Consider the following 14,266-nt stretch of genomic DNA (forward strand, 5'->3'; position numbering starts at 1 on the left):
TTTAAAAATTTTTATTAAATTACTTGGAACATTTATACAACTCATGGTTCAAAACAAGTGTCCTTGACTTGGTTGGTCATTTTTTGGGCAACATATTAATTTTGACCAACTCTTTATCTCCAGTGCAGAGTTCCAGGTCTTCTTTCTAGTCAAACCACAAATTTCAGTGTGGGCTCTGGGTGGCTGCCCATCATTTTACAGTCTAAGACCTCACAGACCTTCCAATTTCCAAACTGAGAGGAAGGACCCCCTGATTTTCTCAGGCACCACACTAGAACAGCTCCTAAAAAAACAAACCAAAAAACAAACCCACAAAAAAACCCTTTTCTTGAAAAATTCCAGTGTCATTTATAAAACAGAATTAGGTGAAATGAATTAAGAGAGAGGACTAGGTCACTCCAATAAAGTGGTAGATAAGTAAAAATGCATAAAGTAGTGGTTAAGTGATTTGGATCGACTCACATCTTTGCATGAAACATACAGGTGAATAGGATGTGCATGGATGTGTGTAGTTCCTGTCTGGGATGGGTCGGAAGGACATAGGAGAGAGACAATGCCTTTTATGATTCAAGGAAGAAAGAACAGGTTCCCCCATGTGATACGGCTCTTCCACTTGAAAACAAAGACAACCCTTGGGCGGAGGTTATGTTCTAAACCTGTTGTACCAGCACTGTTCTATTAGACAGACTAAATGCAAAAATGTTTAAACCTATCTTAAGAAGAATGCCACGACACCTTCACTGGCTCCACACACCCTGTATGGTTCTCACAAGCTAAGTTTCTAAAAGTTTGCTTATGTTATTTACAATGCAATGTTAAAAAAAAATAATAAATAGGGTGGCCATGCACAGTCCTTTCCTGTTAATGTCTTTTTAAATGCCATAAATAAATAAAAATAGGAGTGCTGTCCTGATGATTTAAATGTTCACTCAAGTTCAGTTAGGGAGGACTCCACATTGGCACCAAGTCCTCAGGAAGGAGAAAGGTTCCAAATAAATGACATGATTCCTTCATCAAAAGCTAACTCTCTGAGGGGAAAGAAAACACCAGAAGCCAAAACTGGGGTGCACACAACTTTTTTTTGATAGAGACTTTAATCAAAAAGGTTGTGAAATTGTGTCTCCCCCACCCCCTAAGGCCATGCCAGAAAGGAAGGTTGAGAGACAGTGAATCCTCCCTCAAGCAACCTCTTACTGCCATTCCCCTAGTTAAGACTTTTGTGACCAGAAATTTAGCTCCAGACAAGCTATAAAAGTTGGTCCTGGTCTTCATTAAAGCTGAAGTCACACACTAGAGACAGGTGGTCGGAAGGGTAATTGAAGGATGGTAGCCGGTTGGGTCCAATCTGTTCCTCAGTGAGTAAGCCAAGAGCTGACTGCACATTTAAAGCATGCTTGGAATACCAGATATAATCCAGTGTGTGCCGGCACTCCCCAGATGTCCGGATCTTCCAGGTCGTGTATGGTGGTTCAGACTGTCCATCTGCACTCAGAAGTTTATAAGCACTGTTTAGGTTTAGGCTAGAAGAGGCAAAGTGTTTGTAGACTTCCTCTGTGGGCTCTGCATTAAAGTCCCCACAGACGATCAGTGGGATCTTGGCTCCCTGGGTAATGTTCTGCAGGTTCTGGAGAAGGTCACAGCCTTGTGCAGACCGAAATCGCTCCCAGCCAGTCCGTGCTTTTAGGTGGGTGACAGCAATGCAGAACAGTCTCCCTGTCTCCTTGTACTCCAGTGTCTGTGCTATGGCCACCTGGTTAGTTTTAAGAGTCATAGCAGTCAACCTGATGTTGGTGCTGTTGACCAGCTTGAATCTGTTTTGAAGGAAAAACAAAGCACAGCCATCAGGACCGTTGTTGTGTTCCACATCCAGACAGGGCGACCATGGCTTTGGAAAGAAGGTACCCTGGTAGCCCAATCTACTGAGGAGTGGCTGGAAAGTGTCGAAGTAGTGGTCCACCTCTTGCAGGCACAGGATGTCTGGCTGGTAGGCCAGAATCTCTTCTAGGATGAGACATTTTCTTTCTTCCCACTTGAGTGCCTCAACAGGGCACTGTACAAAGTTATCTTTGCCTTCCCCAAGAGCTGAAACAGAGAAGTCAGTCAGCTATCAGCTACAGGAACAGAGGCTTCTACCTTTTCTAAGGAGGCCAAAAGACCGGTGGTCTAGCTTGGCCATCCTTGAGCTATAAGTGATGTGTTGTAGGGCTAAGAGATGCTACAGTCTTTGCAACATGTACGGGCATGGTGGGTGTGAGTAGGCAGTAATACCTATTGGATGAGGCGTTACTAGGGAGAAACTGTAATAGAAGATGTCGTCATAGACACGTATGAGTGAAAAAGGATATGGGCTGGTCACATGTATGGCAAGAGTACGGGACAACCAATGGACCAGTTCTGCTATCCTTGTGTGGTCAAGAGAAAGTGAGAAAGGCATCCACCCAGCATGGTGGATGGAGCATCTGTGATCAACTTATGAGAGGCCATGGACAAGAGTCATGAGGAGAAAGCACAAACAGGTGACAATGTGCATCACTGGAGAGAGTACACAGTCGTTGGAATACTTGAGCTGCTTAGTAAGTACTTTGGGTGGTCCCTCTCCACAAGCATTAGGTAACTTCTTCCAAATGAGAATGGGATGAATATTTTCTTTCACATGGTGAATGAGTATTGGGTGAAAACAAGATCGTAGCCAAATTGTGTTTTCTCTCAGCCCTCAAACGCTATGTCATCTCAAAAGCATTCTACATTTTGCCAAATGGGTTTGCACATTTAGTGATCAAATTGGATCAATTATCAAGATCAAACTGGATCGAACTGTCAAGCTTTTCCCTTCCTAGCCCAAAGACTGCTTTGTTATCAGGGCAAATTTGATTTCTTATTGGAACCACTAACTTCCATGGCAACATTATAAATTTCTATGTTTATGGCAAGTATACATTCTAACGCTTGAGTGTATCTCTGATTGAAGGGATGTGTATTTTCCTTCCAGTGATATAGATCTCCACCTACCTAGGCCTTCGTATTCTATATGCAGCCCTCACCCATGTCCTCCCATCAATTCACCACAAAGTGTCCATCTGATATGCCCAGAGGCCTCCTCTCACCTTGGCATGGATACCAGTGACATGCACACAGGATATCCATTAATTATCTCTGGCCCTCACTGAATGGCCAGTTTATATTTTTTGCCTAGTCACATATTTCTCCAACATCTTCTATACCATTTCTCTCTGTGTTAATATGTATTCTGTATGTATATATATAAAACTAAATAGGTGTGAACGTATTGTGTATATATTTATATGTTTGAGCATATATACATATGGGTATGCATTTGTGTTTACATATGTACACAAATATTTATATATAAATGTATTTATATATGCACACATATATTTTTTAATCTGGAAAAGGCTTCCCTCTTACATAATAATGCAGTGTCCTAAAGGTGGACAAACAAGAGCTATTAGATCTTTGATATTAAACTTTTTTGCCTTTCCTTAAAATAAGTAATAATAGCTCCTTATTAAATACAATCTTTCCAAGAAGTGTGTTGTCCATCTGCTTTTTTTCTAATCGCTTATTTGCATGGCAACACTGTAAATTTGTATTTTATCTGTGGCACACATGCATTGTAATACTTCAGTATTAGATCCTGGCATTGTAAATTAGCTGGCAGAGAGATGTGAGAAGCAGGGGGTAGGAACACTAAGATTCCCACCCCACCCTGTCCTACAGTAGCCTGCCTCATCTGTCTTCAATGCCCTGAGCACGCTGCTTGCTAGGAAGCAACCCTGGTTATTGGGGAAAAAAGAAGGTGAAGGCAGGGGCTCCTTCCTTTAAATTCTTTTGGCTAGGTCCTAGGATATAATAGCCTTTTATCTGTATAATTCACCAATGGCCTTGAGGTGGTTCTTTAAAGTAGATTTAAATATACTGAACTAGATTTAATATATATATTTAAAACTCACACCTGGTATGTGTGAATGTGTTGGTGGGAGGAGGAGCGGATGGATGGTAAACAATTCAACAAACATTTACTACTACTCCCTGGTGTAGTGAATGTAGCTGTACTGGGGGCAGTAGTTACCGAACATACCTTGAGCAAGGATGTTCCACTGCATGACCCTAATGGGCAGGTGGCTACTTGTTGTCTCCGTCCTCAAGTCCACAAAATCCCTCTGGAACCGGGGAGGCCGTGTGTGCAGGACTGCCCTGCATTCCTCAAGCAGCTCTTTGGGATCTATGGGATCCAGCTGTTGTGAGTCAGGAGGCACCAAACACTCTGGGTGCTGGGTGGCTGCAGAGCTGTTCAGGGTCTTGGCGATAGCACCATAAAGCCTGCTCGTTCCGTTTCCCATGGAACACGCTACAGGAAAGGAAAGCACAGTTATCCACAAGGCTCGTCAGCCTGCCCTTCCTTCTCCTGAAAACCCATCCCATTCAGTGTCAGAGACACCTTCGACTGCCCCCACAGCACAGAAGCTGATGCTTTGCCAAAGCTGCCATCTTCACTAACAAAAACCTATTTTTCTAGGAGCCGGTGGAAAGGTATTTTCTAGGTTGGGAAGGGAAGGGTTAGTCTGGTGCCGTAAAGGCTAATTTATACTCTTTAAATAAACTTCTGGATGAAGTAACCATTCTTATAAAATCAAGGGGTTTAAGTAATTTATTGATCCCAATTACAGCAGCCATGTGTGTATATAATCAATAAACCTTTATTAACACTTACTGTGTGCCAGGCAGTATACTAAGCACTAGGGATACAAAAAGAGGCAAAAGACACTCCTTGCCCTCAAGGAGCTCACAGTCTAATGGAGGAGACAGTAAGAAATATATACGAAGCAAGGTCTTAATATGAAATAACAGAGGGAAGGCACAGGAATTATGGAAGGCTTCCTGTAGAGAAGGGGATTTTAGTTGGGATGTAAAGGAAGCCAGGGAGGTCAGTATTTAGAGCAGAGGAGAGAGAGCATTCCAGGCATGGGGGACAGCCAAAGAAGATGTCCAGAGCCTATACCATATAGGTCTGCGTGTGTTTTTATACACGTATATAAACTTAAGCGCTGCCATGCAAATACGTGTGTTTAGAATGAAAAATAAGATTATGAGGCAACTAGGATAGCGGATCGAGAACTGAACTTGGAGCCAGGAAGTCCTGGATGGGCCCCGATCCCATTTTAGACGCTGAATAACAGTTAAGGGCCAGTCCCCTAACCTCTCCAAGCCTAGGTTTTGCCTTTATAAAGTAGGTAAATGTATCACACGCATACTTTGAGGATCAAAGGATAAAAATCTACATAAAGCATTTTGCAAGTTTTAAAGGCCTATATAAATGGGCTCCTATTAGCAACAGCAGCTGTTTAGTGCCTACCACTAATTAAAAAGGAGAAATATCTGCATTTAAATTAATTTGTTGTTGTTCAGTCGTGTTCAACTCTTCATGACCCCATTTGGGTTTTGGTGTGGGTTTTTTTTGGGGGGCAAAGATACTGGAGTGGTTTGTCATTGCCTTCTCCAGCTCATTTTACAGATGAGGAACTGAAGCAAACAGGGTTAATTGACTTGCCCAGGGTCACATAGCTAGTAAGTGTCTGAGGATGGATTTGAACTCATGTCTTGACTCCAGCCCCTAGCTGTCCCATTTAAATTTATGGGGATCTTCTAATTTAGGATGACGACTTCATAATTCTCTGTGGCTCATTCTCACCTAAGCAAGAATAAACTTACATATATAACTTATTAAAAACTTAAATTAGAAATAGTTGTAGTTTTTAAAAAAAAACCCCACACTGAAATCAAAGAAGAGCTTAGGCTACTTTTCTCTAGCAATGTTGTCCTTATGAACTCTACTGTGTGACAATAACTGACGTGCGTACGGCACTTTAAGTTTTGCAAATTACTTTACATACATCATCTAACTGATCCTCACAACTTCATGAAATAGGTGCTGTTATTATCCGTTTTACAGATAAGTAAATTGAGACATCCTGCCCAGAGAAACAACATAAAGATAGTGTCTGAACCAACATTTGAACTCAGGTGTTTCTGAGGACCAGTCCCTTTAACAACTACTAGATTCAATCATGTCATCTGGGTGACTGGGGTGACTACATTTTAGCTCCTTGAGGAATGCTGTCTAGCATTAGTAACTCATTCCTGGGACTCTTGAGGGAGTTATTATTACAAAGTCCAAGTAAGATGTGTGTGTATGTGTGTGAGCAGTCGGACACACACACATGTGTATAGTGCACATACACAATGTTCCAAAAGTCTTACCACAATTTAAAGCTTCAATAACTTTAGAAGTACCAATACTAAAAGCTCACAAAATTCAACAATGGAAAGGTTAATTATATAAAACTTTAATGTTTAAAATCCAACATAATCACTGTCTTGTGCTGTCCACCATTCTAGCTGATTTTTTGAATATTCTAACAGTTTTCATCAGCTGCTGCTCTGACTTCAAAGACTGCATTTGTAGTCTGAACCTTAAGGTCACCCAAGACTCACGTCTGGATGCACACATGACAGTTCTGACTTGATCCCTTAGGGAAAATCTGCTGGAGTTAAATCTGGCGACTGAGGTTGCTGAGGAAGAGGACCTTCTTACTGACCCACTGGCCTGAGAAAGTGTCATCAGAAACTGTCCCACATGCAATGCACAAAACAAGGGTGCCACCCCATCTCGTTAAAATTAAAATGGAAAAAGTATTATTTAAAATTCAGGAACTGAGTATGACATTTTATTTAAATAATCCTTCCAGTATGGTTTTTTTTTGGTAAATTTGTAGCATTTATACTTTTTAAGTTATTAAAGCTTAAAACTGTTCAAAGACTGTTTGGACATCATGTATATAACATGTAGCTAGTGCCATAGTTGGTGACAGTTCTGTTCACCAGTCAGTCCAATTCCTCCTTTTTTCCTTCCAAAGCTCTACTTGCATTTTTCAGAGACAGCACAGGATGGGGGCATGGCATGATGGCATTCTACTGAACTATTTAAATATCCAACCATGTTAACAACTATTATATTTCCTTTGATATCCCTTTTCTTTCAAAGGTTAATGCTGACATAACACTTAATGCCTTCCAACATATGATATTTCATTAGAGCATCAGGCAATCTCCAGATGCAGAGATTGCAGGTATTATCATCACTGTTTTACAGATGAGAAAACTGAGGAATGAATTGCTCATGGGTATCCAGTAAGGACTCTATTCCAAGTCTAGCACTCAGGCAACTATGCCTACCCCACCCGCCTTCTTACGAAAAGTGAGGGGTTATGTGAAAAAAGTGCTGGTCACCTCAACATATCTCTTAAAATGCTCCTACCCTTGGGACTTCCTTTAAATTCGTTTCCAGGTATAATGTATGATTCTATGACTATATTGCTTAAGGTTCATCCCATTTTATTTTAAGATGGCAATTTACTTGCCCTTGGGCCACAGAAGCTTAAGTATGGTCCAGGACCTTTTTCGGGGACAAAATCCATTTCTCCAGTAGTTCTCAAAGTTTTTGGTCTCAGGACCCCTTAACACTCAAAAAATTAATACGGACCTCTCCCTCAACAAGCTTTTCTTTTAAATGTAGATTATGTCTATCACTATTTACTGTACAGAAATGGAAATGGACACACTTTTGAAATATTGAATTATTAATTCATCTAAAAACAAAAATATATTACCTATATTAACATAAATAAAACTTTAAAAGCTTTCCCAAAATAAAAAATTAAGTGTGAGGAGTGGTGCTGTTTTACCTTGTTTTTTTTTTTTTTTGCAAAACTCTTTCATATCTGGCTTAAGAGAAGAGAGCAAACTTCTATCTGCTTCTGCATTCAATCTGTTGTTATTTTTTCTTTTTGGCTGAAGTATTAGGAGGAGGGGAGAGATACTGGGAAAGGCTCTGATGACATAAAAAACAAAAAAGACAGCAATAAAAACATACTTAAAAAGTCGATAGCTATTCAACTAATGCCTACTGAAATACTTTCCTAATTTCCTTGAACATATATCTTTGCAAGTTTTGTAATGAAACAATTGAGTTAAAATGCCAAATTGCTTCCTTTAGTATAGGGGTTCTTAGCCTTTTTTTCTGTCATGGACCAAGAAGCAGGCTGGTATATTCTGAGATCCTTTTTCAGAAGGACGTTTTGAAAGGTATAAAATAAAATACTTGAGGATTACACACACAAAACTCCCAATTATATTAGGATAACTATTTATTTATCTATCAATAAAAGTTCACAAACCCCAGGTTAAGAACCTCTGCTTCAGAATGAATTCTAATCAACATTAGGCCAGACTAAATATTCTTTGTTGGGAGGGGTTTAGAACCCTAAAATCCCTCATTCTGTTCAGTAATAGGAGTGTTCCACATGACCTTAACCTCAAAGTTTAGAAAAATAGAATAGTAGAAGCTCTTCCCTTCATTAAAGTGCTTTTGGGCATGATGGGTCATAGTTCTATGGCACCAAGTTACAGGTATTCCCCACACCCACTTCCATACCTTCTGTGAAAGAATACAAAAGGTTTATTCATAAATGCCACGCTCATTTGGCAGACTTTACTGATGGAATCTGAAACCAGAGGTGGATCAGATTGACTCTGGAAGGTTACCAAAGCAAACACCTACCACCTACCATGCTCCCAAGATGACAAGCTTATATATAATAAATGTGCTACCTTTGTCATCCCTTTGTTTTCACTGTGGAATGGGAAGTAACACAAAGAAAAATTGTTCTGTAGAGAGAGAAATAAAAAAATGATTTCTCCCATGACTTTCCGATTCCTCAGACTGCATTCAGAGAGTAAAGATTTGAACTGCTTGTTATGTGTCTAAAATATTATTCTTACCGGCCTATTTGGCAAATCTATATATTATAGACACAGAGACAGTGGGATAAAGGGCCTGGAACTATAATTTTCTTGAAAGTTCATAGTGGAGTCTGGAAGACCTGGAATCAGATTTCACCTCAAATGATGGCTAGCCTGTGACTTTGAGCAAATCACTTACTCTCTGAGCTGGAGAAATCTGGATAAGATAGTTAGAAGATGTATTTAGATGTATGTTTAATTAGGTAAGAAGCATTTCTTATCTCAAAGATGTGAAATTATGGATGGGTCTGATGTATGTGCATATACACACAAAATGAGCCCCCAGATAAGGTACTTTTTATTGTTTTAGGCTAACAATACAACTTTGAAACCCTCTTATCTCATTCCTTCTGGTATGGGAGAAAGATTTTTATTTTAATATATAATTGTTTTGAGAAAGCAATGTCAAATAGGGTAGAAATCAGCAAGAACATGAACTCAAAAAAATTCCTTGAACCATTTTAACTCATTATAACCACCCCCCCTCCATTCCTCTTGTATCCCCTAACTTTGAGCTGCTGCAAACTATACGAAGCCAAGTTCAGGTGAAGATAGACAAGACAGAGTTCTGATGAAGAGGAATGTGAGCCCCGGTGATCAACTACCAATGGCATGGGGCAGAGGGGCATCAGACTTCAGGAGATCTGTTTTCTGTGCCAGTGACCATCCTAACTGATGGTGTCCCATGGTGAAACCAGCCTAAAATGAGAATATTTACCTATGCTTGTGTTTTACACGTAAGTGCATGTTTTTGATATAAGCAGTAATTACTACATGCTGGCTCCCATTTCATTATTATCTTCTTGACATGCATATCTGATTTTGGTTTATAGATATGTGTGTACTGATAGGATGTATGCATTCAATGTGTTCTGCCTATAAGTGAGACCTGTAGTCACAGCATGGCCAGTGATGGTTTGCATTGTGATATATCTATGACACAAATTCAGTTGTATATCTGCTACCCTTGGCAACCTAAAGTGATCACTTGATACATTAGTTAATTGTCCTCATTACACTGTATACAAACGTATATTCTACGTATTATTCCAGATTACAATGATACAGCTGCTGCTTCTGCAAAGTAAGGTAAAATTTCAACCCTAAGGAAGGAATGGAGCATCTACCATAAGCTTCTATTAACTAAAGAATAGCTCCTAAAGGGAGAGAGGGCTGTATGCTGTGTGAAGTTCTGTTGGGAGGGGATGTTGTACAACACAGAACAAAGCCCTGGGCCCCAGTCAGTGAAGTGATATGGATGTTGATCCACCAAGGGAGACCTAGGAACAGTCAAGACAGGTAAGAAGAGAAATGAGACAGAAAAGTACCCTGATAACCAGAGATGACAGAATTTCCAGGTGGTAGAGGGTGCTCAACATCAAAAGTTTCAAAAAAGTCAAGAACGAAGCTAGAAGAGACCATAACATTTTGTAACGAAGAGATCATAAAATCATATATTTTAGGGCTAAACTCATTAAGAAAGGAAGCAGAATGCCTGGGGAATCCATAAATAGCAGCTAAGAGGATCTTCTTTGCGTGACAGATTTGGACTCAGTGAGCCTCAAAGGAGGTGATGGAAGAGGGATAGTGTGGAAAAGGTTACCGGGAACAATGATTCTTATTCTCCCTCTGGGACCTGACAGTGGAGGGGTATGTGTGAACTTCCAGCCAAAAAGATTAAAGAATAGATAAAATCTGCTTCTAATTATGGAATAAAAGAGAGGGGATATGTCAAGGCACAAAGTTGGGGAGCAGAACCAGAACAGAGAAAGAGGAGACCAACTGCAAAGGCTGCCTAGGCAGCAAAGAACTGACTCTTAAGTTAAAGACTCTTTTAATTGACTGGAAAACCAGGCTCCCCTCTGAGGTGGCCGGCCACAGCGGGCAGAGGAGCTGGTGACTTCACTGGAAGAATGGTCCAATTGGTACTGGATTCCCAATCCTAGGATGCAATGCATGGTGTCTTAATGAGCATCTTATTTTCCCCTTCTATTTCCCTTTTGGCCATTTAGGCAGAGTTGAAAATTCCCCAACTATGTCCTATTTTGCTATTCATCACTGCTGGTGGTATTTTGCAAGCCTGATATTCTTTTTATAAAATGATTTCATTCCTATTGTCTATGGGCATGTTGTTACTTGAGATCAGAGAGTGCATGGAGAGATAGCCCTAAAGGGGTTTTGTATTTTACTATGTGAAAACCCAGCTTTTCTAGTGGGAGTTACAAGATCTTGGGGGTGGAGGGTGGGTGCAATCAAGTCAGTTTAGTTTTGTGAATGATCTTATAACTCCCAGGCAGAGCCCTAAAACCTGAACTTGGGGCTCACTTAGAGTTCCCCTCGAAGAAGGAGCCATTGAAACAAAGTGCTACTTAAAGGCTGTGGGCGCAGAATCCAGGGGCTAAACCAAGGGTGAGGAACCTGCAGCCTCGAGGCCACATGAGGCCCTCTAGGTTCTCAAGTGTGGCCCTTTGACTGAATCCAAACTTCACAGAATAAATCCTTTTATTAAGGATATTATTATATCCTTAAATAATATTGTATATTAATATTATAGTAATAGGATCAATTATATTAATTAAATCTAATTATATTATAAATAGAATATAATTGATATACTATAAGGATATATTAATATAATAAATAATATTAGATATTATTGTTCTGTGAAGTTTGGATTTGGTTAAAGGGCTGCACTCGAGTACCCAGAGGGCCTTGAGGCCACAGCTTCCCTACCCCTGGCAATTCTGCCCCTATTACCCTACCAAAGAGGAATGTGAGCAGCGGACAGACCTAGCACAGTCACACATTTATTAAACACTTACATTTCAGCTAACAAAGAAATACTGAAAAACCTTTCAACAATCACTCAAATATATATGAAGTGTGTATGGTGACATGCCATCCCTGCCTTCCTGGATTCTAGGAAGGGGATATCATACACATAAATACAAAGCAATTCACGACAATGAGGTGGAAATAAAAGCACTACAAAAGGATGCTACAGGAGATACTTTTTTGGGGGGGGGTGGGGGTTGGGGCAGGGGCCCGAGTCTCCCCTTGAACAGGCTGAAAGTGCAGTGGGTTCCACTGCCACTAATCATCAGCACAGGGGCTCAGACCTGCTTTATTTCCAAGTCCATCTCAACAGCCTTGTTGGTAGCTCCCCGTGGCCGAGGAGCTCATCACGTGGGTGTTGGCCTTCACCCAATCAGCTTAGCCCACTAGAGCTCAGAACTCCTGAGCTCCAGAAAGAGATCCACCTGCCTCGGCCTCAGCCTCCCCAGAAGCAAGGATTTCAGGCACAGACCACCATATCCAGCTGACATACAATTTTTTAAGATCACTGCTCTGAGAAAGGTCTAATACAAAAACCAACCCAAGAAATAAATACAAAAGGACGATACCTATTACCTGAGCACTTGACACTCACTGTCAGTGTAAGATTGACTGGGACTGACGCATAATGAAGCAAAAAGAAAGCAATTAAGATACGGACAATTACTACCTGTTTGGAGAGCTCAAATACAACAATACTGACAGCTGAAATTTAAAGGAGCATTTCTGCAGACTAGTTTACATGCATTCTCTTGGTTTGGTCCTCACAACAACTCTGCTGGATGGGTGTTGTAGGCATTATCATTCCCATTTTACAGACGGGGCAACCAAGGTTCAGACGATTCAAGTGATTTGCCCACGGTCGCACAGCTAGAAGCAGCACTGGATTCCAGATCTCTCCCGAGTTCCACAATACCCAATCCCCAATTTTCTAGTTTTTCTCTAAGACAGAGATAAATCCCTATCTCTCAAGGCTCTTGTGAGGATCAAAGAAGGTAGCAAAAGCTAGAGTCTCTGCAGATTACACAGCACATCAAGTACGGCATCATAGGGTTCCTACCTCTTCCATGAAGCCTTTCTTTCCAAACACAGTGAGCTCTTCCTCCCGGGAACAGGCTGTTACTGCTGGTGACATTTTTCTGGCTTTGTACCAGGGAGCCATGACAGGTTCTTAAGCAGGCAAGTGACACACGATCGGGAGTTAGAGGTCACCCAGCTCCACCTCCCACCCAATGAAAAAAATCCCCTCCTACAAGCAGGCCCTGACAGATGGTGATCCAGTTTCTGCTTCAATACTCAGAGCAGCTGCTGCCTGACCCGCCACCCTGGCAGCAAGGCCCCCATTCCCATTTGGGATGATAGCTGGGACCGCTAGGAAGTCCTTCCCTCCCAATGACTCAAAGTGTGCCTCCCTGTAATTCTTAAGTCATAAAAAGGGGGTGGGTGTAGGGAGTAAGGGAAGAGAAGGAAAACAGAAATCATCTGGCATAAGGCAAATCGTTAAGTACTTTATAAATAAAACTCAGGTTCTATTTAAAACACACACAAAACCAAACAGGAGCAAAGCAGAGATAAGAGGAGAACAAAAGATGACACCAGTTTCTGCAGAAGAATCTACCCTTCCCTAACAGTCTTACCATGAAAGGAAGGCATTAATTATTATTACCTTATATGTTATGAAACAGACCCGGCAGGATCATCTGAGTCAGGAGGAACTTGTGGTTATAGCACATCTACTGACTCCTGGAAATGCACCAACAGATGATGATCCTTCTTCAGGAAGCCTCTAATACCACCTACTTCTCCCAAGCAAGATTTTCTCCTTTCCTTGGAAAATCCATAGCTCTTCTCACTCCTTCAACACCCATCCTAGTTTATCCCAACTCCAAGTGCAGTGTCTCTGTAGAACAGACATTCTTAACCTTTTCTAGGTTGTTCTTCACTTCCCCCCCTTCTATGGGTTGCCTTTCCTCATTAGAATTTAAGCTCTTGGAGGGCAAGGATCATGATTCTTTCTGCTAGTATCTGCATCCCCAAAACTTATCACCACAGGGCCTGGCATACTTATGTTTATGGCTGCTCTTTTTGTGGTGGCAAAGAACTGGAAATTGAGGGCACGCCCATCCACCGGGGAATGGCTGAACAAGTTGTGGTGTGTGAATGTAATGGAATACTATTGTTCTGTAAGAAATGATGAGCAGGTGGATTTCAGAAAAACCTGGAAAGACTTACATGAACTGATGCTGAGTGAAGTGAATAGAACCAGGAAAACATTATACAAAGTAACAGCAACCCTGTGTGATGACCAACTCTGACAGACTTAGCTCTTTTTAGCAATGCGACGATCTAAGACAATTCCAAAAGACTCATGATGGAAAATGCTATCCACATCCAGAGAAAAAACCATGGAGTCTGAATGCAGATCGAAGCAGACTATTTTCTCTCTTTTTTCTTTCTCCTAGTTTTTCCCTTTTGTTCTGATTCTTCTTTTACAACATGACTAATGTGGAAAACTTATCAGCACAGTGCTAAGTAAATACCTGTTTTCTGA

At 41.0% G+C, this 14,266-nt stretch overlaps 1 protein-coding gene across 2 annotated transcripts in view; it reads right to left on the bottom strand.

The window, feature by feature from the left end:
- NOCT (nocturnin) overlaps positions 1 to 14,266 on the bottom strand; it is a 39,185-nt gene continuing 24,919 nt past the window's right edge. Inside the window, exons 1-3 of one of the 2 annotated variants that reach the window (XM_036764682.1) lie at positions 7,764 to 7,903; positions 4,100 to 4,369; positions 1 to 2,082 (exon numbers count right to left, since the gene is read on the bottom strand). In XM_036764682.1, coding sequence (XP_036620577.1) covers positions 1,247 to 2,082; positions 4,100 to 4,369; positions 7,764 to 7,797 — 1,140 coding nt within the window. In that variant the 5' untranslated portion in view covers positions 7,798 to 7,903 and the 3' untranslated portion in view covers positions 1 to 1,246. Of the gene's footprint in view, positions 2,083 to 4,099; positions 4,370 to 7,763; positions 7,904 to 14,266 lie in introns of those variants that run through there. The other variant, XM_036764681.1, reaches the window with a different exon arrangement.

This window comes from Trichosurus vulpecula, chromosome 6, assembly GCF_011100635.1.
Source record: "Trichosurus vulpecula isolate mTriVul1 chromosome 6, mTriVul1.pri, whole genome shotgun sequence".
In the NCBI taxonomy this organism is placed as follows: Eukaryota; Metazoa; Chordata; class Mammalia; order Diprotodontia; family Phalangeridae; genus Trichosurus; species Trichosurus vulpecula.